The sequence below is a fragment of the Chaetodon auriga genome, chromosome 3, assembly GCF_051107435.1.
Source record: "Chaetodon auriga isolate fChaAug3 chromosome 3, fChaAug3.hap1, whole genome shotgun sequence".
NCBI lineage: Eukaryota > Metazoa > Chordata > Actinopteri > Chaetodontiformes > Chaetodontidae > Chaetodon > Chaetodon auriga.
In genome coordinates this window covers 19,460,956-19,483,689 of record NC_135076.1, presented here as the reverse complement: position 1 = coordinate 19,483,689, position 22,734 = coordinate 19,460,956, and the positions used below count along the sequence as shown (strand labels likewise).

Below are 22,734 nucleotides of genomic sequence, written 5' to 3'. Positions count from 1 at the left end.
CACATTAGCTCTCCTTCTTTATTTAAGCCTTTGTCAAACTATCTGCGGTACTTCACTCACACAGCCACTCTTTTCAAGGGCTAACTGGCCAAGTTTGGCCACTCGACACCAGTGGTGTAAGAGTGCGCCGGTATTAAAGGAGTGAGGAGGCTCCTCAGCTTGGTCTTTGACAGCCCCCTTGAACTCTGTGGGCCCGGTGATAAAGTGGCTTGATGAGTGGGCAATCTCTGTCTGCCAGCTGCTGGTCTGGCCAGGGGAGCTGGGATGGTGCCAGACTGAGTGAAGACCCACTCCACACAAACAAAAACACACACGTGCACAGTGAAATGTGAATGCACGCTCATGTTATTTGGACAACCACAAGTATTGTGTACCGGTCTGCAATGACAACAATGTCAACATATGAACAGAGCTGAGATACAGATATTCAAAGTGCTGATCAGATGCAGATGACCTCAGCTTTAACACCAGCCTCCGGCCCATTATGAGACCAGAGGGAGACCTGGGCATGTGACATCATGTGTCCTTAAGGAGAGACAGAAACGAGACGGGGGTCTTCAGTGCTAATTCTCTAAAGAGCACTCACTGAGTGTGTGTGGGCTCACGTGTATGTGCATTTCAATATTTAAATCCCAGTCACACATCAAAAAATCATAACAAATTCTAACTCCGACCTGCCCGCTGAATGCATCAAAAAACATTTCTATTTATATATTCATTCATTTTTACAGCCGGCTGAACAGAATGCATCACTGGGTCCCTATGCCTTCACTCTATAGACTCTCAATCTCTGTCTCCATCTCTTTCTCTACTACGAGTCTACGAGTGCCCAGCACCCACAGCCCAGAGATTACTGCCACATGGAAATATTCAAGTCGTGTTTAGAAGATGTTTCCACGAAGCATTTCACAGAACACCGTCGCAAAAAAGTTAGAAGAAATTGAATTATTGAAAATTATATTCTCGCATCAATATTTCACACCTTTTATTGTTTCAGCCATGCTAACGGTATGGCTCAAGGCAATCTCCACCACTTTGAGACTGAAATATCTCAACAGCTATTTGACGGACTTGCAAGAAATGAACAGAACGGATGTTCACGAATCCAATTAATCTTTTTAACTTCGACGATCCCCTGACCACTGTGAGACTGACATCTGATTTGGGATTTTGAGTGAAAAACCGAAACAACTATTGGATACATTGCCATAAATTAGCCATTTTGGCCTGTGCTCCCCTCGGGACGATCGTTTCATTTGTCCATCTCTCTATGACCAAATACCTACAAAACTGATGACACTCCCATCAGCCTAGCAACTGTTAGCATGCTAACAGGCTACATTAAGATGATGAACATGGTAAACATAAAGATCAGCATCTTAGCACTGTCATTGTGGGCATGTTGCCAAAATAACTAGTTCAAAGTAGAGCTTCACAGAACCGTTAGCTTGGCAAGAGACTCGATAACCTAGTAATTTAATTTGAGAAATTTTGTTAACTTCACAATGCTGTTTTTTAATCCTGGGCTACATCGGCAGTCTGAACCGGTGCTGTCGCAGAAACATTTTTCTGTGGCACCTATATCAGTCACTTTATAGAACAGATATGCTTTAATTTTACCCAGTGTCACTGCCCTGAAACACTTCAGGTGTCTTTATTCCGCTTGAGAGCATACATACTCGAATTTAAGGCCAGGGACAAGACATACCAATGCTTTTTACTTCAAACACATAGCAAACAAACTCTATATTTAGATCTTCATTAAGTAAAAAATACACACAACCCAATTGCATTATACAGGATACTGTTTCCACAAATAAATTTCAATCTCGGTGCTCTCTGACAGGCTGATCTGATGACCAGGGGGTGAGATCTGAGAGACAACAGCAACATGAATGCTACCCTTTGCTCCATGCATATTCAGGTGTCATCAACATGTGGATCTTGAACAGATTAGAGGTTTGTGTGTTGACACTCCCGGCTTTCAAAGCGAGCAAGGAGCTTTCTGGCTGATTGCGCCGACATGTCAGCTGATAATTCAGGAAGTAGAATACACATGAGTAGATTGGACGGGATTGTTCGCTAAATGACAAGATCTGTCTTCCTATCCGCCTCCTTAATTATCTTCCACGGTTATAATTACACGTGTGAAGGTCCAGAGGACAATCACTGTTGTGCTGTACTGTCTGCTAACTGAAGTTAGATGAGATCGGGAGGAGATACTGCAGAGACTGACACTGGCTGTTAATGAAGGTTACTGTCTGCTGTTTCAAAATCACAACCATTCATTATGAGAATAGCACAAAATCTACACAAATGATTACATTTGATATATTATATGGTAAAATGCCACAGCTTAGTAGTAGAATACGACAATGTTACAATAAAATGGTTTAAATGCTGCTAAGTTGTCCTTTACATCCCAGTAGTTCCTCAAAATCCACAATATTACCGCCCATAAACAGCTGACGGTTAAGGACACAATGAAGGCTTTCATTAAGAACAGTGATGACTGAGAACAGTGAGTGACCTGGGGGTCCTTAAGCAGCCTTGTAATTCTCTCTTAATGAAGCCGATGAATAAATGATTTGAGGCGCTGTGCATGAGGAGTCTGATCCCCCGTCAGCATGTCTCCGCGGGGTTAGCGGGCACCTCAGGGGAGTCCTCTGCTCGTTCCTCTTCCCCTCCACCAACTCCTCCCCTATCCTTTAATCCCCACTTTTTTTGCAGCTGTCCCCTCTCGTCCATTCGACTTCCTCACCTACAGCACAACCCTTCTCCCACCCCCTTACTCTGCCTCCTCTCTCTGCGTCCCTCTCCCCCCCCTTACTCTGCCCCCCCTCCCACTGTCTGTGATCCTAATCTCCTCTAAAACATCTTTTCCTGAACTGTGGGAGTTGGCAGATAGTGAAGGCCACCATCAGACTCTGACTGACTCATCCCGTCATAAACAACTGGTGGGTGTCGGCATGCTGGCGGCCCTCCAGTTTCAGACACGCTCATTTTGACAGGTCATTTTTTTGTGATGCTGATTGTTATTTTCGCTGTTATTGTTTTTCTTCCCCGTGACTTGAGATGGGGGGTAAAAGTGCAACTCTCTGAGATCAGGCAATCTTACTCTCTGGGACAGAAAACAAAGATGACAGTAATAAAAAGGAGAACCAATTGCTTTTTCATTTCATTTCCACTGGGAAATCAGGCTGAGGGAGGAATAAAGGAGCTATAATAATAAAGTTTAAGAAGAAGGGCCTATGGCTTTCCATTCCCTAAGCAAACCACAAGCAGTAGCCACCGTGGACAGTACAGTTGCTCTGGGTCATTCACATTATTGGAGGGAAGGCAAGAGGATGTGAAGCAAGCCGTGGGAGCAGGTGTGGAAAAATGCACTTCGAGTCAGGGTATACAGGAAGGCACTAGGCCTTCCTGTATACCCTGACTCGAAGTGCCAAGAAACACATATGGATAAAAGCAACAGTGTGTTCTCAGTGCATCAAACCTTTTCCTTCATTTCATTTTTTAAGAAGATGAAAATCTTTCTCCTCCATTGTCTTCGATTTACTTGTTGGCCAGGCACAAAATTCAGGTAAAATATTAGGGTCTGAAACTGCTCTCAAAAGCTGATGCTGGTAGTTAACATAACTCTACTTAACCAGAGTGTTTTTTAACAGTGCATCATTCTATGCTGTGGCATCGTTATATTGCTCATTACAGTGGCACATAGTGCAGCTATCTCCACATGAACATCCAAGTTAATGGGCCACAATAAAGACACCACTGTCTTCATTTTATGGCTCAGTTTTCTAATGGCCTACTTGGCTTTCTTGCCTGTTCCCTCAAAGGAGCCATCTAGGTCTCTTTAAGACCTCTGATATTCTCAGCACACTCTTTCCTCCTGGCCAATGTCTCCTTCCATCCATTCCTCCACTCTTCCTCATTCCTATCTCCCTCCCTCCATCCCTGACAGCTATAGGCAGCGTGCGGTAGCCCAGGGCCTTTTCCTGTGCCTTTAGTTTCATTAGCGGGCCCCAGATGCTTCGCTGCTTACAAAATTATGAAGGGCCAAAGCCAACCGCCTCCAGATGGGACCCATCTATATTCAGATGAGCTGTTTCCTCACATTCAGAGCAATCCCACCCTGATGTCCTACAGTGTCGTCAACAAACATGCTGACAAACACAAACACGAGCGAGTACAAACAGATGCACACATTCACAGAGGAAACCGTGTGCACATGCTGTGCACACTCCCAGGGCCACCCAGGCAAAAACACACACGAATGCACGCACACACACACACCGCCTGGCTGGGTGGCATCGCTCTCTCTCTAGTGGAAAACAATAGCTTAGCCGACGCACTGTGGTTTGTGCTGTCAGCTTAAGCTTTTATCCTGTATTGTGTGGTGGACAGTGATGCTGAGGGATTTTTTTTTTTTTTTTTTTTAAATGGCCATTTTACGAATGGACAGCGAGACTGACAATTCAACTGTGGGCCCTCTCGGATGATTTGAAATGTTGGGGAAATAACTGGAAACATCATCACAACAAGACACTCTAACAACACAAAGCTAACTAGTTTGATGCTGAACTATAACATGCTTATAATGTCATAAGTGTTAATTTCATTCATGAAAACTGTGAAGTATCAGGACTAGCAGCACGGTAGTCCTGATACCAATGCTTAACTCTGTGTCCCTGATGTTGAGGTAGGATGCATATTTTGTGGACAGTCCATGAGGCTAGCATGGTAATCAACTTGTCATCTTTCTACCTTTTTCTTTCTCTTTCTTCTCTTCATCCTTTCCCATTGTAACTTTAACTCTGCTCCAGTAATTAAATCACGGGCGTGGGTTTTTGAGACAATCAAACCCCCCAAACTTCACACTCCATTTCACCGCTCACGTCTCTGACACCCAGACGCATTTGAGCGGCACAGAGAGGAGACCCATTTCAATGCAATCATACAACCAACACATCCATGAAAGTGTCTTGACACCAAAAGAAGAAAAAAACAAAAACACGGTGGAAGCACAGATGTAGATGTGTGGACAAAGTAACAGACAAGGATGCTCACATGACAGTTACTGAAGACAAAGTACTGTTGAGAGCTAATGGAGGTTGTGCGTCTGTGTGACTGTGTGACTCATGCTGACGCGTATCTACACAGAGAGAGTTTATGTATCAATGAGAGCAGAACAAAAAAGTCCCAGAGGAGAGGCAAATGCAATTAGGGGACAAGAAGGATTTCTTCAAGGATCCGTTTTCAAAAGAGGGAGGAGAACAGTTTTGCGGGCCTGCCAGTTACAGATACTGGTTGTGCTGGAGCATCTGCAGAGTGGGAACCTGCATAACACCACTGTTGACTTAGCTGAGCCATCTGAATTCATTACAGTGTCTCTACACACACACACACACACACACACACACACACACTCCTGCCTTGGACAGAATGCAGATATCAACCACTCCTACAGAGTGTCCTAATATGTCCCGTAAACACCTGACAGCATGGCTTTGTGGAATTGCTGAGATACCCATAATCCTTTAGTTGGAGTCAGGGGGTCAACTCGCCATCGTGCTGAGCACACCCAATAAGCTTCAAACAGCCTATAGCCAAGCATCAACACGCAAATCCCGCACAGTATTCTGCACAGCAGGCAGACACGGCTGCTATATGTGCAATGCAAATCCAGCATGAGGTGAGGAGCCCGAGTGTATAAAAACACTTTAGGACGAGCCGCTGAAGAATCTGCCTTTGTATCACACTGGGCTCACAACGACAAAACATTTTGCAACGTTCATGAGATCAGGCTGCCTGAACAAAGAGGGGTGAAGGTGAGGTCTTCTGCCTACAATACTAAAAGCAGCCGCTGACTTACAGTACAGTAATCAGGGGACTGCTGGCTGCAGAAAAACTGCAACGCCTCACCTAGTTCATTATAAGATGACACAACCAATTTGTACCTCTGCCTGCTGCAATCTACCAAATCTCCCCTGACAAAAGCATTTAGATTAGAGCGCTTTCAGGGAGGGCTGCGCTGACATGCGTACCCAGCCTGTAAAAGGGGAAATGAAGTGCCTTTTTAATTCTCCTCCAGGCAAACATAAAACTGTCCAGGTAAGTCATTTGTGGGTTGAATGGAGAGCCAGAAGCAAGTTGCCTCTCTGTTGCAAAACCCCTCATTCCTCCTTTTTTTTTTTTTTTTTACCCCTTTTCTCTGCAGGAAACTGTGCACAAACACGTGCTATTGTGCACACATGCAGCACACAGACACACTCACACACATCCTTATCCTCATCTAGAAGATTATTAATCTATTTGTTACATTTTGTCCCATTATTTCTCCCACATAATCCTCTTTCACTTCCTTTGGCAGCATGCTAATGAGTTTCTGTGAACAAGGAAGCTGCACGTGCTGTTGATTGTTCTGATTGGCGCATTTCTCTCTCTCTCATTCTCTCTTCCTCTCTGACTCTCCCTCCAGTTTGTCCTGCCCTGAAGAATAAAGACTCCCAGAAGGAAAAGGAAAGTGGAAACAGGGAGAGGTGCCATTTCATCTAATAAAACACAGTTTTGTGATCACTTTCCTCTTTCAAGTCTTTAAAGACAACTGGAGTGAGGTAGAAAGGGAAAGTAATTGCCCCAGATGATGAACACCACTCCAGATTTTGACTAGAGTTACCAAATCACTTCCACAGCAATAGTACATCAGGTATTCTCTTTTTCTTCCTCCACACATTCACTCAGTTTCATACATCACTCCATTTCCTCTCGACGGTCGAACTGGTGACAGATAATTAGGTGCGTGTGTGTGTGTGTGCGCGCCTCTGACTTTCTCCTGCGCTTGGTTTTTATTAAAAGATTTTGTCCGTCTCCCTTATCACACAGACAATGTTGACAGAAAGAGAACATCATATATAACACTTCTTTTTTTAATCTAAGAATCTTATATGAAACCCATAGACTGTCGGATGATTGCTACGGTTCCCACTCCAAAATGGGCTTGAGAGCAAGGAAACAGCACAGAACATAGTAGCTGTTATGAATTAAACACGCACGCAACCACGCAGAGATACAGGCCGCGGGCACAGTATGGATGTAATAAAAATTATGTGAGAGTAAAACGTCATGAGATTGAGAAACATGGATGTGAAAAGGCAGTAAAGCGACTGCGATCTCTCGGGGAAGAATGTAACAATCCATTCCTTTCCTTTAGCCTCGAGTCTAACAAGTATGACCACAGGGAGATGAGCAAAGAGGGAAATAGGTGAACCACTCTAGCACTAAATATCAACGTGAACTGGTTGCAATATAAGTCAACAACTACACAGGGAATTTATTCATTTCAATACACCATGTTTTAATACTAAACAAGCAACTCAGACATTGTATCATACCACTGAGACTCTTTTTGTAGCAAATAATCTTTGTTATTACATTCTGGAGCCACTATAGATGTGATTTGTCTTGTCTTATGTAGGAAGCCGGGACATTACCGTTCACATTTCCTCTGTGTGTACTTACATGTGTGTGACAGTGTGCATGTGAGTCTGTGTTCGCGATCCAGGTCAGCAGATATGGCGGTAGCAGTAAAAGCTGGGATGGGGGCTCCAAACCGGGGGTCGCTTGATGTTTTTATGAAGCGAGTCTGTTTGGAAATTAATCGTTAGTCCCGGTTTTATTGCTCAAATTACCCGAGCCGGTCCTTGTCCTGTTTGCCCTTAATTAACAAGCGTTCAATTCCCCTAATAATTGGCACAAGCTATTAGCTATTTTACATCACTCTTCATTTGTCGACAATTAAAAGGCCTATTATTAAAAGGCATGCCACATGGTTAATTGGACAAAGTGGCTCAGCGGCGGGGAGAGCGAGGGAAGAGGAGAGCGCGGACTCGCTGAACGTATAGGGAGGAGTCAGAGAGGTCTGCAGTAGTTCTCACACAACCTTTACAGCCTGTCTGTCTTCAGTTTGCTGCCTGACACTCTGTACTCAAGAGAGAGACCGTCTCCCTCGCTACCGTCACACACTAACTGCATTTAGACCCAGACGGCCAGCTCAGCGGTACGGCGGTTAGAGGACGGGAGGTGTGTGTGGTGCTAGAAGAGAGGTGTCTTCAGAAGTGCAGTTTCCTTCATAGTGTGGGGCTTCAATTAATTGATTAGTTGTTCAGTCTACAAAATGATGCAAAATGGTGAAAAATGTCAAGCAGTGTTTCTCCAAAGCCCAAGATGACGTTGTCAAATGTCTTGTTTTGTTTACAACACAAAGACATCCAGCTTACTGTCATAGAGAAAAACAGAAAATATTCATCTTGAAGTAGATAGAATGAGAGAGTTTTAACTTTTTTTTAATAACTCAAACCAATTAATCGATTATCAAAACAGTCGGTGATTTATTTAATAGCTGACAACTAGTCGACTAATTGATGCAGCTCTAAAATACACCAAATACAAAAAGGTTTGTGTCAGTGAACTGGGAGCCTGAGACTTGGTGATGTGTTTTTATAAATGCTTTTCATACTAAGTAAGAGCAATACACTTAACTGGAGCTGAAGGTGAAGCCACATCATGAAGGGATAACACTGATTACATGGACAAAGAGGAAATAACCGAGCAGAATGCATAGAAAGGAGCATACAGAGAAAGATATCCATAAAAAACTTGTATAATAAGTAAAAAGGTGAGAGGACAAACAGACAGGAAGTGAGTTTTCAGAAGAAAACACAATAAAGACAGACAAAGGTGAGCAAGGAGAGACACACAGAGCGGCGCAGGTATCCTTTCTCTTTCCCTCACCCTGCCTCGCCGCTCCTCACCCCTCGCCCTCTGCCAGGGCTTAACAAGTGGCAGGGGAAGCAGGCAGGCCAGAGCTGTGCTGATTGACAGAACAATTACTGCTAACACGCACCCCGATGGAGAGGCAGACGTCTCCAAATAGAATTTCACTATGCTGTTGCATCACACGCTTACAGGAAGGATTTTGGTAGAAAAGCAAAATTGCCCTGACTGACTGACTGATTGACTGTCTGTTTGTCTGTCTGACTGACTGACTGACTTGGAGCTGAGCACTGCTTGAAAAGTACTCCTCTGTTTTTTTTGTTGCCTCCTATAAAAAAAGGGAGGAAAAAGCATTTACCCTTGATCAAGGTTGGCTGGTTCTAACTTTAGAAGCAATGTTTGGCAACCCATTTCCTCCAAGTCTGACTGTTCATCTGTTAGCTCAGTTAGAGGTGGAGCTATTTTTATCCACACACCTACCGACTGACTGACGAAGTCATGGAAAAGTGGTTAATTAAAAGCAACGCATTTCCAACAAACTATACATCACAGGTCTAATGAGCTGGAAATGATGTATTTCAGACTGTGAGGTCAGAGTAACAATCATGTCACAGCTACATGCGAATTGTGTTTGAATCTTCTACCTACCTTATACCTAACTGTATTCTGGTCTTCATGTTGCACAGACAGGAAGGTTTGCTATGATGGATTTCAAGTCAGAAGTGCAGGGGAGCTAAAACGATGAGTCGATAAATCAATTAGTTGATCAACAGAAGCTGAATCTGCAAATATCTGAATGATCAATTCATTATTTCAGTCACTTTTCAAGCAAAAACACAGACCATTCTTTACTTTCAGTGTTATAAATGTGAGAATATGCTGCTTTTTTAAGGTCATTGTAAACCGAGTATCTTTGAGTTTTGGGCTGCTGGTCTCATCTGAAGACGTCACCTTGGGCTCTGTGAACTTGATATTTTCCTCACTGTCTTTCAGCATGAAACAGCCTGAACAACCGACTGCTTCAGAAAAACGATCTTCACATTAATTGATAATGAAACAACTGTTAGTTCTGCCCTAATGTGCAGTGTTAGAAACTATCTTCTGCTGTCGTACTGTACCCTCTCCTTGCTCTGCTCCACACGGGACTCCGTATGAAGCATCTGTTGGTTGATGCAATCAGTCTCATGCAGCCATCCTGGCCATTACCCCACCCCACGGCATTCCGGCCTCCAACAGCTGCATTACACCACGCTCTCTGACTTTCTAATTAGCTTATCTCGGAAAATAAGGATGCTGGGCAATTCTTTGCTCTAGCAGTCTAACATCTAGCAGGCCGCAGGGAGTGCGGTTGGCACCTAGTGGCACCAAGGGGGCTGTTGTCTTCGACAGACAAGTACAAGAAAATATGGTTTACTCTCCGTCTTCTGTCTCAAAGACACTCTCGCTCTTTTTCTCACTTCCTTGGCATTTTTTCACTTTGAACTTTAAGTCAATTACCAATCACAAGAGCCAATTTAACTTGGAAGATTTAATTTTTTTGGAATTCATGGTGAGTAATGAACATGATGCCAACGTTTGCAAGGTGAAAGCGGTTTGCTTTCATTCAGCAGCCTCTGAACGACACAGACGTGGCTCCATAAGGGTGTTAATAAGGACATAAAATACTAAATTCTTATTTTTTGTTCCTTTAATGATGTTCTCTCTCTCACACACACACACACACACACACACACAATATAATATGAAGCTCCACATACTGTTCATAGTACACAGTAACATTCATGTTTTCTTCTCACCTCGTGTTTGTTTAACTTTTTGGAGTCTCTGCGTTTACAGAATAACATCCATTGTTCATCTGTCACACACTTCAAAAGCAATGCAGTCCTTTTTAATTAGTTTATCCATCATTCATTACTTATCCAACTTGTAACCTGTAGCTGTGTTTAAATACCAGATGAAAGCGAATGCGGGCCTCTGATGTCTCGTGTCTGGAAGAGTCATGGAGTGAGGGAAGGAAGGAAAAAGGGATGGAGGAAGGGATAGAGGACAGATCCTTCCACCTGTAGCGGTGAATGTCCTGCAGGACTGTAATCTGCCAGTTGTCTCTCACTGAGACACCCAGCTTAGCTGAGGCCAGCCAAGCCCCGCAGCCTCCAGCACCAAACGATGCTGGGGCCCCAGGACATAAGGCACCTGCACGGGGAGATAAAGGCTTCAACTCCTGGGCTAATACTGACGATTCTTTTGATAAATACAGGCGTGGGGTGGTGGGTGGTGGAGGAGCAATCTTTTCCTGCTCACTCTCTCTCGTTCTCTCCTCCCTGTCTACCTGTCTCAGTAATCTCTCTTTCTTGTACTTTGTGTTTTTCCTCCTACACCCTCTTTCTGTCTGTTTCTCTGCACCCCCCCCTTCCTCCCATTTTCTATCTCTCCCTCTCTCTGTACCTTCTTTATCCTGTCCTGTGTGAGTTTGGATCAGACAGGCGAAGCTCTCCACGCTCTGCCTTTTTATTTATTCCATATCTGTAACTGTCAAAAAGAAGATTGCTACTTTAGGAGCTGTCTGTGCTTTGTTGTGCTCATGGAAAGTCAAATAGAGGAGGTTGTGTTAAAAGCATCTTGACCACTTTGTGGGGACACAAACAATGTCAGCTGCGGCCTTGGAAGCCCCAGACAGTTGAAAATGGCTCTACAAGTGCATGAAACATGATGCCTCTTAGATGGCACAGTGCTGAGAGGAGCGGTTAAAACAGTATTAGCCCAGGGAGGTAATTGGAGTCAGGCCTCAGCAACGTTACCTCCTGCTGTGCGTGTCACTTAAATACCTATTTATGAAAGCTTATTGAAACATAAACATGGCCAGGGTTGCATGATTAGCGTATTAAGAAAAGCTTTGGGACCTAAATGACTCAACAAGGCTGCTGCTCAGATTAACACCTCAGACACTCATGATTCTGTCAAATGAGGAGTCAAGATCATTGAGGAAGTGGCATTTTCTTAACCTGGGACAATAATTAGCTGGCACAAAACGTCAGTTAAATTACCAGCGCATGTACTTAACTGACGGTGTTACTGTACTCACCTCAGAAATAACCGCCATTTTAAAGCAAGCACATGCCAGATTCACTGTAAATAAATGCTTGGCAGAATGAGACAATAGTAGTGGCTGGAACTGTGAAAAAGCCGTATCTTCACAAGCACGACAGAGGAAGTCTGTGCGCAAAGTTGTGACTGCACCACCGAGTCAAAACAGAGAGAGCGAGGCAGCCAAGCTGAGCTGCATCGTGTTACACAGTGCTGTATCGTCGACAGCAGTTCATCTTTCCTGTCTACGGTGTCGTGCCCATTGTCTCTTCCCATTATCCTGCGACCGCGGTACTATGGTATGGTCGGTGCGGGTGCTAGGCTAGCAGACGCAGGCAGCTCGAGGTGGCAGATGCCTGGCTTTTCTGCGGATGCCCTCCATCAGCTGATGACAGATGTCAGGGCTCCTCTTGGACGGCAACACTCCATCACGCTACCCTGTTCTCCCTCCTCGCCCCACTGGATACACCAGCCTGCTTGGCAGACGCAATGCCCAACCCCACTGCACCAGCCCCCATTCCCTCCTGCCACACCTATTCATTCACACACACACACACACACACACACACATATCTCTGCATCCATCAGTCAAGCGTTATTACATCAGACAGCCGTCATACTGGCAACCAATGGATCACATGCTAATGCGCCCAGACGCATCCACTCTGGAAATCTAAAGTATCACTCTTTAGGGTGCGTGTGTGTGTGTGAGTGAGTGAGTGTGTGTGCGTGTGTGTGTGTGTGTGTGTGTGGAATGGGAATGGTGTCTACTGCCAGGCAGAGAAGAAAAGTTTGTCAAAGTTGCAGAAAGACTCTAAAATACTCTGTCAGCATTCTACTGACCACAATGCGGACTGAAAGGTTATAGATTAAATTACATTACTGCACAGCACACACTGTGAAGTACCGAGCGTTTACCTTTAAGATAATGCTTGTAAAATCGGTGCTAATTGCACACTTACCATTTTGGCCTGCTGGTAGACTTCACCACAGGAGACATGCCATCTCTGTACAGGCTCTTGGTCTTGGAGAAGTTGACCACATTGAAAATGACTCTCTGAAAGACAGTGAAAGACATCGAAGCCGCATTAAAGCCATGAAAAATGAAAAGCCAGCAGTTTTTGAATGGTAGTAGCACTATGGAGAAATGTTTTATGAGTGGGTCGGTTCACCGCTATCACTTTAACCAACAGTTAGTTTTGGTAGTGTGCAAAGAAATGCACTGTTTGAGGCACTGGAGCAAAAGGCTGTGAGCCAGCAAACATGCATGTAAACAATGAACGTTTTAAAATGTTCGAAAATTTTGCTTTCCATTTTTTTTATAAGGGCGGAAAAAGGAATTAAATACACATTACAGGTCACCAGGATACAAAGAATGTTTAGGTGAGTAACACTGAATGTAAATAGAACTCTGTTAGTTTACAAGAAAACCCCAGAGGGCACCTTTAATATTGATCATAATAGTTAAAATTCAGCTACATGTGAATTTGAAATGTGAAGCAATAAAAAACACATCATTTGGGAATGAATCTGAGAAGATGAATCCTTCTCATGTGACTTGGGAGTGGCTTTGAAATGCAAACCCCTAAACTGCAGAAGAAGCTTAGAGAGAGGTAAAAGTTGCCACTGCCACCGCGGATGACACCGACAACACACAAAAATTACAACACATTAACATTACAGTGAGGAGATAAGGCAGCTTTAATGTCCTGCAGATGATCCCATGTCGCAGTAACAAAGTTCCCGATAAAAGGCAGCAGCTCCGAGGAGTGCCAGCCTCTAATCTGAGGGGACATTACGGTTCTCCCCAGAGGGATCCCGCCTGGCCCAAAACATTAAGCTTTGCCTGGAGCGCAGAGGATAGCCGTGGTGTCTGGCTTCGCACCTCCTCTGGACCAAGGACTTTCTTTATTAGCTAAAATATTGCGGAACAGCCCCTCCTTCCTCTCACCTCCAGGATGCATGATTAGGATCAGGGAGGAGTGGAGGAATGTGGAGAGAGAAATGAATAAATATATTTTTTAAAAAGTCAAATGAATGGCGATGGTAATACCGCGGTGAGGTAAATGAATCCTATTGATGGGGCATATCAAATTACCAACTAAGTCCAGGTGGTGGAAGTTAACTGGGTGCTGCTGAAATCCTATTACAGACTCCCCACCCTCCTTTTCTTTCTCCTTTCCCTCCCCCTCATCTATTTCTCCCTTTTTCTCCTGCCTAGCATCAGAGGAATGGGGATTGCGGATTGTGGCAAGCTGATTCAGACTTAGGTAAAATGACATCTAACTGATGTTGAGACTGGCAGCAGGCTCCTGTAGCAGGGAGATAAGACCATTGCTGCTGGCATTTCAATTACACTTTACTGCCCCGCACATCTGTTGCGAGAGCTACTTTTCAGCCTTTTCCCCTCAGGCAAATACAGCCTTACTCTGACTCCACTGGCTTTCTTTGACTGCACAGCCTCCTTCCTCATTCTTTATCCACAACAAATTCAGATTGTCTTCCTCCTTAGCTTCACTCTACCCACTGTTTGTAATCTATTTGTTCGGCCTGTTTAACTCAGAGGGAGCTGAGGCTGGACAGATGACAGAGACACAGGCGTGTCAGAGAAAAAGACGCAGGCGGAGAGATGCACAATACAAGGGTGGGAGACAGTCAAGTAGAGAAAAAGGAGACATACAGCAGGGACGGACACAAAGAGACAGAGGATGATTACACAAAACTGATAAATATGGGTGGGAGATGGAAAGTTGCTGAGGAAAATAAACTGGCCTAAGTGGACAGATGTAGAGGACACAGACAGGTGGGCTGGTGGGTAGGGAGGAAGGCACATGTACACGTCTCCCCCTGTGGCTCTCTGATTTCATTGAAGCTAAACAGATCAAAAGAATCTTGTCATCCTGTGACTAAACATCGGATCACAAAGTTAGTCTTTAACCGACAAGACAAGAGGAACTTTGAGAAGCTTAAAAGCAACGTAGGAAAACCCTGGACGATTCACTAACAAGCACAGACCAGCATGGGAAGACGTGCAAACCACTTTCAAGATACGAGAGAGTTGTAGTATTCCTTTAGAGTAGTATCTGCTCCCTGGTGTAGTAACAGTTTGTAGTGTTAGGTGCTTCTCATCCTGAAACCTGACAACTGCAGCTTCCTACATTTACAGAATATTTGTTCAAATACACACAGCATCTACGCACCATACAGTCTGTTTAAAGCTCACATGCACATTTCTGAACGTCTACCTTATCCGTGATATTATGAAAATCAGTGTTTCACAGATTCTATGCAGATGTCAGGTGGGAGGCCATGTTTCCTCCACCTCTGTAGGTTCTTTGCCCCACATAAATCCAGCTGCACCATGGCAGTTGGAGTGAGTGGCTGAAGTTGTGTTTACACAGAATGGGAGCTGTGTCATTTTGGTATTCATTTTTGCATGAAATTGTGTCTGCGTTTCCATCTGCTAAGACCAACTCTTATCACAAATGCAAGCACAAAGATCAATTTTTGTGGCTTTGGTTGACAGAAGCTTCTCCAAAATCACCAAAACCCTTTCGCGTATGTTGAGCTTTGATTTACTTTTCTTTCATCTAGTCCAGATTGAAAGAAAAAAAAAAAAAAAACTTAAAATGAGGTTACAATGTAGTTTATTCTGAGTTTGAATACGTGGTCAAATTTTACCAAAATGTCACCTACAGCTGTTTGGAGGATGTGTGAAGTTTAGATTAAATACCTGTGGCCTTCACAAGCAACAGGATTGACAGGAGCTTTCTGTCAGTCGTCTCTAATGTGAAGAATGTTGCGCGTGCAGATGACACACTGTGCACAGATCTTAGGACAGCTGTAAGCTGACAGACACGTACACGTCACAGGGAGTTGTACGATTTCTGGTAATATGTGAAACAAAATGAAAGAAGAACGTAGCTGCTCTTCTGCATCTGTGTCTCGATTAGCGCCGCATGCGCAAACATTGTGACAACAGAAGTTAAAGTCGTGATCAATACGCTTGATTCTGATCTGTCCCTATTTCATTCACACACACACACACACACACACACACACACACACACACACAAATTTAATAATTTAATGGACTTGCATTTGGTCCCCATAAGGAAGGCAAGCCCTGACAATGTGACTGTGTAAACAGATTTATGTCCTCACAACAAGAGTAATACATGTCCACACACACACACACACACACACACACACACACACACACACACACACACACACACACACATTTCAGAGAATTAGAATCAAACAAACTGCTATGGGGCCAATTCTCCAGATCGTTAAAACTTACCACAACCACGACCAATTTAGAATGTGTGTGTGTGTGTGTGTGTGAGCGTGTGTGTGTGTGTTCATGTATCTGCACATGTGTGTTGCCCTGGAAGATTTAATTAGGCTGGGAGCAGTTAGAAGAGATTAACATCCATGCTGTCTGAGCTGTCATGTCGACGGAGCGTGTCAAAGCCCTCCGCCGTTCCCATCACTGCTGAATTACAGACTGGAACAGGTGTCTCTGCGGTGTCACAACACACACATGCGCACACGCATGCACCACGCGGACGACACAGACGTCCTCAGATATCGCATCCAAGAAGAAATAAAACCATTACGTTTCCGAAAACGATAACTCCAAAGGAGATGTTGTCATAAGCAGAAAGTTGCATGAGAGAAGTTTGTGCACATTACAACAGTCGAACATCTTCTGGCTGACAGAATCGTACAACATGCGAAACTCAAATGAGCCTTAATGGTGCAATAAGTAAGATTTTTACTCTCTCACAGCAGCAAATAATTATAATTTATCTGCAGGGACTTAATGAGGTAGTTGATCAAAACCAATGACTCAAGAAATACTTCCTTGCACAACCAAAAAAATCTGAATCCACGAATGAAAGTTTGCTTTTGAAACATATTGTGCTATCAAGCAGGGTCACGTGGATGTTCACTGTGAGGCTGAGACGTACGTCAGGGTTAAAGGAAGCACAGCCAACTCATTCACCATATTTTAGGTGACAGTCCAAATGACACATTTCGAACTCTATCCACTTTGTTTCCCTTAAAGCAGACTAGCCAGGCAGCCAGGCAGCCACAGGGGCTCGGCACCAAAATAGCCTCGCTGGTGCCGCTTCAGGATAGGATTGCATTTAGGAGCAAACACTGTCTTTTGATCTCCATCGATCCAGCGTGTGGCCAGATAGCGTTGCTTCCTGGAAGAAGCCTGGATAAATTATTAAAGAAAACATTCTAAATGTGCAGTCCAAGACCTTTACAGAGAGAATGAGCACTTCATCCTTTTGATGGTGATGGCTGAGCAGACTTCATCATGAATGATCTGAGAAAATAATAATGTCTCTAGTATGTGAAAGCTGATACTGTGAGAATATGAAGTTCTGGAGCCACACCAATTAAACACACGTAGGGTTGGTTAACTAAAATTACTGATGCGCTTGAATGTCAAAAAAATGATCTTTCGACTACATTAATGGCAAATTAGATCTTATTATAGATTTAAGAATAAAAATTGTGCTTTTATTCAGTGAAAATGGAAATCACGGTCCAGTCTCACTGCTGTTTACTGACATAATTATGTAAACAAACCTTTAGTATCATAACAAGTATGTGACCTTTGAATTGTTAACAACGGCTGCTGAAATGCTGTTATGTCACAAGTAAAGAGTAAAGCTCTGTATAGAAAACAACACTGAAATAACCTGTTGTACAATTACATTATTTACACGATATTACACACAATCTGCATCATCACTGAGATGTAAGTGCCCATCATAATGTAAAAGTTGTGTGTGTGGTTAGTGTTGGTTGTTCTATCACAGTTTTGGCAGGAATCCTTCGTGCTGATGGGTCTGTGTGCACGAAACTAAAAACTGCTCCAGGGACTGATCCCCGGCTCGGACTGGAGCGAAACTGAGACTTTTTACTTTAAAATCAGTTCATCACGGAAACATTATTAGTCCCACAACACAGCACTTGAAATGTTGCCAAGTCTTCTAAATACAAGGACAACAGCGGAGCTGAGACAAATCACCCCATCAGGTATCATTGAGGTTACCTGTACTCACCAAACTGTGGCTCACTGAATCACCTTGGCTACACCGTGATTCCCTCACAGCATAACACAAGCGAGCAGAGCAGATCTGTGAGCCCTGTCCATAGCCATCAGAGACAGGCAGGCTGATAGCTGCTGGCAGCTCTGCCTGTTCCTCTCTTGTTGTCTTTGATCAGTCTGATCACTGACGCACAGCGTGCCAACTACCCACAGTACTGGGGACTACCTGACACCGCCAGGAGCACACACACACACACACACACACACACACACACACACACACACACACACACACAGAGTCCAATACATGCACATCTGTGCAGCAGTGGTGTAATGTAACCAAATACATTTATTCAAGTACAGTGCTTATGTAAAAATGAGAGGTACTTGCACTTTACTTGAGTCTTCTTTTCATTTCACTTTCTATGTCTACGCTGCTGCATGAGAGAGGAAAGTACTGTACTTTCACTTGAGTAAGTACATTATTAGTACCTTTTTCTGACTGCCTTATGAGTTACTTTAGTAGTTACTCCAGTTTTCATTTAGAAGCGTTTCATGGTTCCAGCTTCACATTTGCTGCTGATTGCTGATTTTCTTTCTAAGAATTTTTTTTATTTATTTCCAATAACTTTGAAATATGTACGATTGGTTGGACAAGACAAGTACTGTGAGGCTTTACTTTGTTCTCTGGATAATTGTGCTGGCATTTCTCACTATTGTCAGGCTTTTTACAAACCAAACACTCAATCACTTAATGAAGAGGATAATTAGCAGATGAATCCATAATGAAAATAATCATTAGTTGCAGTCCTTAACAAAATAGTTAAACATTTCCTCAACCTGCAACCAACTACAACATTAAAATCCTGCTTTTTCTACACTGAGTACTTTTACTTTTAATACTTTAAGTAGATTTTCGTTTTTCTACACTTTCACTTGAGTAACATTATAAATGCAGAACTTTTACTTGCAACAGATTATTTCTATAGCGCGGTATCAGTGTTTTTTCTTTTTTTCAATGAATATTGAACACTTCACCTTGCACTGATGTGCCAACAGCTGCTGTTGTGCTTTTATAATAAAATATACAGTAAAATGGTCATAACCAACCAATCACCAATTCTCATATACTATTCAATGGGCATTTAATCTACATTACACGTAAATGAGAAAGTGAGAAGCGGACTTGGTATTTACAGCATACAGATTAATGTGAAATAATGTCGGAATTACGTGTCGGTGAAGTGATGAGTAATTATGTAGTATCACCTGGGCAATGTTGTTAAAGTAATGAGACATGTTTGCGAACGCATGTTGAACTGACGTGTCTGTCTAATAAATACCTGAAGTCGAGCCAACTGCAGTATTCCACCAATTATTTTGAACACTTAATTTAGAGATTGGATGTGAATACATTTAAATATATATTTTTTTACAGAGCATGATTGATTAAGAGGGGAAGGGAGAAAAGCAATAAACGGCAACCAACAGCATTTAAAGAATGTGGTTTAAAGCAACATTTGTACCTTAAAAATAAGAGTTTCTATCCCCACTCTGTGCTGAGAACAAAACTGATGTGTCACTGGCAGATACTGATCCTTTCAGCCAGCTGTCACCTTTGTGGTATCTAAGCTAATGCGGTAGCCACAGCTTCACACTCGTTGGAAAACTGTGGCTTATTACAACTTGGGTTTTATTCTGATAGCTCAGGTCATTGGCAAACGGTGAGTTATAACCACACTGTGAACTGTGAACATCCATCCCAGCTTACAGACTGACTTACACTTGTTATGGCGCGCTCATGACTTCCTGTGCAATCAATTGAACATTATAGGTCTACTAACTTTTGGTGTTATCATCAAATAAAGTGGTTTCGATCATCAGGCAAAACTATCATCTTGTTAGCAACTTGTATGATTGACAGCTTGCGTCTGTTGCTCTCAGTGGATCTATTTTATTTGCTACTTTTGTGCATTGTGAGATCTCAGCACTACTACTAATGTTATCATAACCAGTATAACTAATGGATGGAGGTACCCAAGGCTAGCAAGGCCCTGGGACTACTGGAAAAACAAGGGTGCACAGAACAAACGTCAAATCACATGGGATTCAACCGTCAAAACAGCTTGTCTAATTTAAATAAAATGCTACCAGTTGTTTATTTTAGCATTCACTTAAAAGCAGGAAGCCTTTTCAGTGGGTTTGGGGTGACTCCCTTGGGTGGCACTGTGGTGAAGGCGTGCTCAAACAGGGCAGCTCAGCACTGGCTAAGCTCCTGCAAAGCCAGGGGGCAGTGAGGAAGGTCACAAGGCAGCAATAGGTGGGATAACAGTATGACAGGGGAACACTGAGGGACAGCCTGAGCCCCTATAGGAGAGGACAAAGGTCACGGTCTCATGTGTGTAGGGTGGGACACGTGTGTTTGTGTGTGTGTGCGTGTCTGTCTTTGTATGTCAGGGTGATCAGCGTAGAGGCACGACTCCTGCGGGAGCACACGCGTGACCTTGAGTTAAGTCTGCTATACATAAACTGACTGTTCACAAAGTCGCATGCTGACAATGTCATCCAGCACAAGCAAATGTCAACAATGTCACAAACACAAGTACGCCCCGGACACACGCACGTACGCATGCACGCACACGCGTACTTTCTATTCCTGCTATTTTTTTACCTTCCCACCTTCTCTTTCTTCCTTCGGTGTGATGTTGTTGCTGACAGTTTAGGTCCCCAATGACCAATGTCAACTCAAGGTGCTGACACAAGGAAGAGGAGGATGGGACCCTTTAAACACATTACAGGTACACAAACACAAACACACAGACAGACAGACAGACAGACAGACAGACACAATGCCCCGGCCCCCCTCTGCTACTCGCCCAATTCACACACACCTGGAGGAAAGCTGAAAAAACAACACAGTAATATTCCTACAGTAGTTTTGGTTTGTTTGTACTTAGTCTGAGATGCCCCGTGGAAAAGTGAGCTAATATGCGGGGGAAGTTGTGAGATACCTAGCTATTGATCCTGGGGGCCACGAGTCCCAGCAGCAGCCTTTTAAATGTCAGCTTTTAATTTCCTTCTCCCTCCTTCAGTGAAAAAGATTTATTCAAAGCAGTGCTGTTCCAGGAGATATCAGATAGCACGGTGACAGTCTTTTAAAGAGCCTTTGTTTGGTTTCAGCATTCATGGCTTTTTGTATCAGACTCTTTTATTCAACCAGAGGAGGAGGAAGTTTCTGCATTGGGCACTGAGTTGAAAGGCAATCTCTCCCTTCCATTGTAAGGCGATGTACAACTGGAACTTCTTTAATTAGGGCTTCTCTCGCACTGAGTGACAGCAACGGCCAATACCCTCCAGACACTGATGGAGGTCAAACAGACACACACATATACAGACATACACACACACACACACACACACACACACACACAAACACCGGAATTGTAAAACATTAACCTTTTGTATTCTCACAGCTCACACAGCACAGGTGAACATTAGTTCATGGGGGTTCTATTTAATTACCAGGCCACACACTGCACATGCTACAGAAAGGTGGTGGCACTGTAATAAGATCACACAGTCATGTTGTGATTTGATGAGGACTGTGTTTGTGTGTGTTTTTGTCTGCAGTGTGTGTTCTTTTTGTGGTCAGCCAGCTGCAAATTGTCAGATGTATAGGGACTCTAGCATGTCCATTTAATTGTCAGGGTGTTTGGACAGCTTCCTGGCAATAAGACCCTATGTTCTTTGAACATGCAGTTCGCCTTTTATTACCATCCTGCCACGCCGCCCTTCTCACCCATGGACACACAAATATGGATGAGTACGAAACTTACGCCATATGTCCATATCTCCTATATCCCAGTTGACACAAAATAGCACAGAATGCATTTTGCACCCTCCTTCACTCTTTTATTGTGCTACTTTGTCTCAATAAAGTCTGTTTTTTGGCTGATCCTGTTCCAAGTCCTTCAATATTGGGTATCTTCTGCTACCGAGCCAGATCCAATACTTGTATTTACCTAAACGTTGATCAAATATGTATCTGACACGTTGAAATAACAACTGCAGCCTACTAAATCTGATGCACCTTATTTTTCACAAGCTACTTGATCCAAATACTGAAGCTCCTGATTCAAAACAATGAAACTGATAAGCTTCAAATTTGATACGAATAAAAGTCTAACTGAGAGAGAAGACGAGATCATTAACAAGTGTCCGTGAGTGCCTTAACATGACCATTATAGTATATTATTAGAGTAGATTTTGCAAGGAAAACAAACGACATAAACTGTCAGTGGATCTTTTACAAATACATTTGTGCAATAAGTTAATAAATACACAATCCAGGCAGCATTGTGTTTCCAGCAAAATTAATTTGCTGTTGCTAATTAGAGGGAGATGAAAGTAATTTTTAGGGTCGTACAAACAAGTTATACAAACTGCAGATCTTAAGATAGCATGGATCGACTGTATACATGATCATGGTCTGCCGTGGCTTTTAAGCAGGAATTTAAGCATGTGATTCAGTGTACATACAGATGAAGCACAAGAAGAAAGAAAAACGTCTCTATCATCTATGGTCGAAAAAAAGAGGACCTACAGAAGTTTTCCATTTCTTAGATGAGGAGCCACATATTCTTCCTCTACGCTGCGACGGGGACAGAGCTAGTTCCAGCCAGTCCACCTCCTCTCCCTCAGCAGCAGCACTGCCGCCGCCACAGGCACTCAGTGAGGGATGAACAGAGCGGCAGTAACAGCCAACTGCCGCACTTCTCCTCTTCCCTCCTTCCCTT

General features: G+C 43.4%; 1 protein-coding gene across 1 annotated transcript in view; it reads right to left on the bottom strand.

Annotated features, from left to right (window-relative positions):
- The window catches only part of agbl4 (AGBL carboxypeptidase 4), a 262,639-nt gene that overhangs the window by 147,898 nt on the left and 92,007 nt on the right, over positions 1–22,734 (bottom strand). The window contains exon 4 of the mRNA XM_076725999.1: positions 12,822–12,916. Coding sequence (XP_076582114.1) covers positions 12,822–12,916 — 95 coding nt within the window. The remainder of the gene's footprint in view (positions 1–12,821; positions 12,917–22,734) is intronic.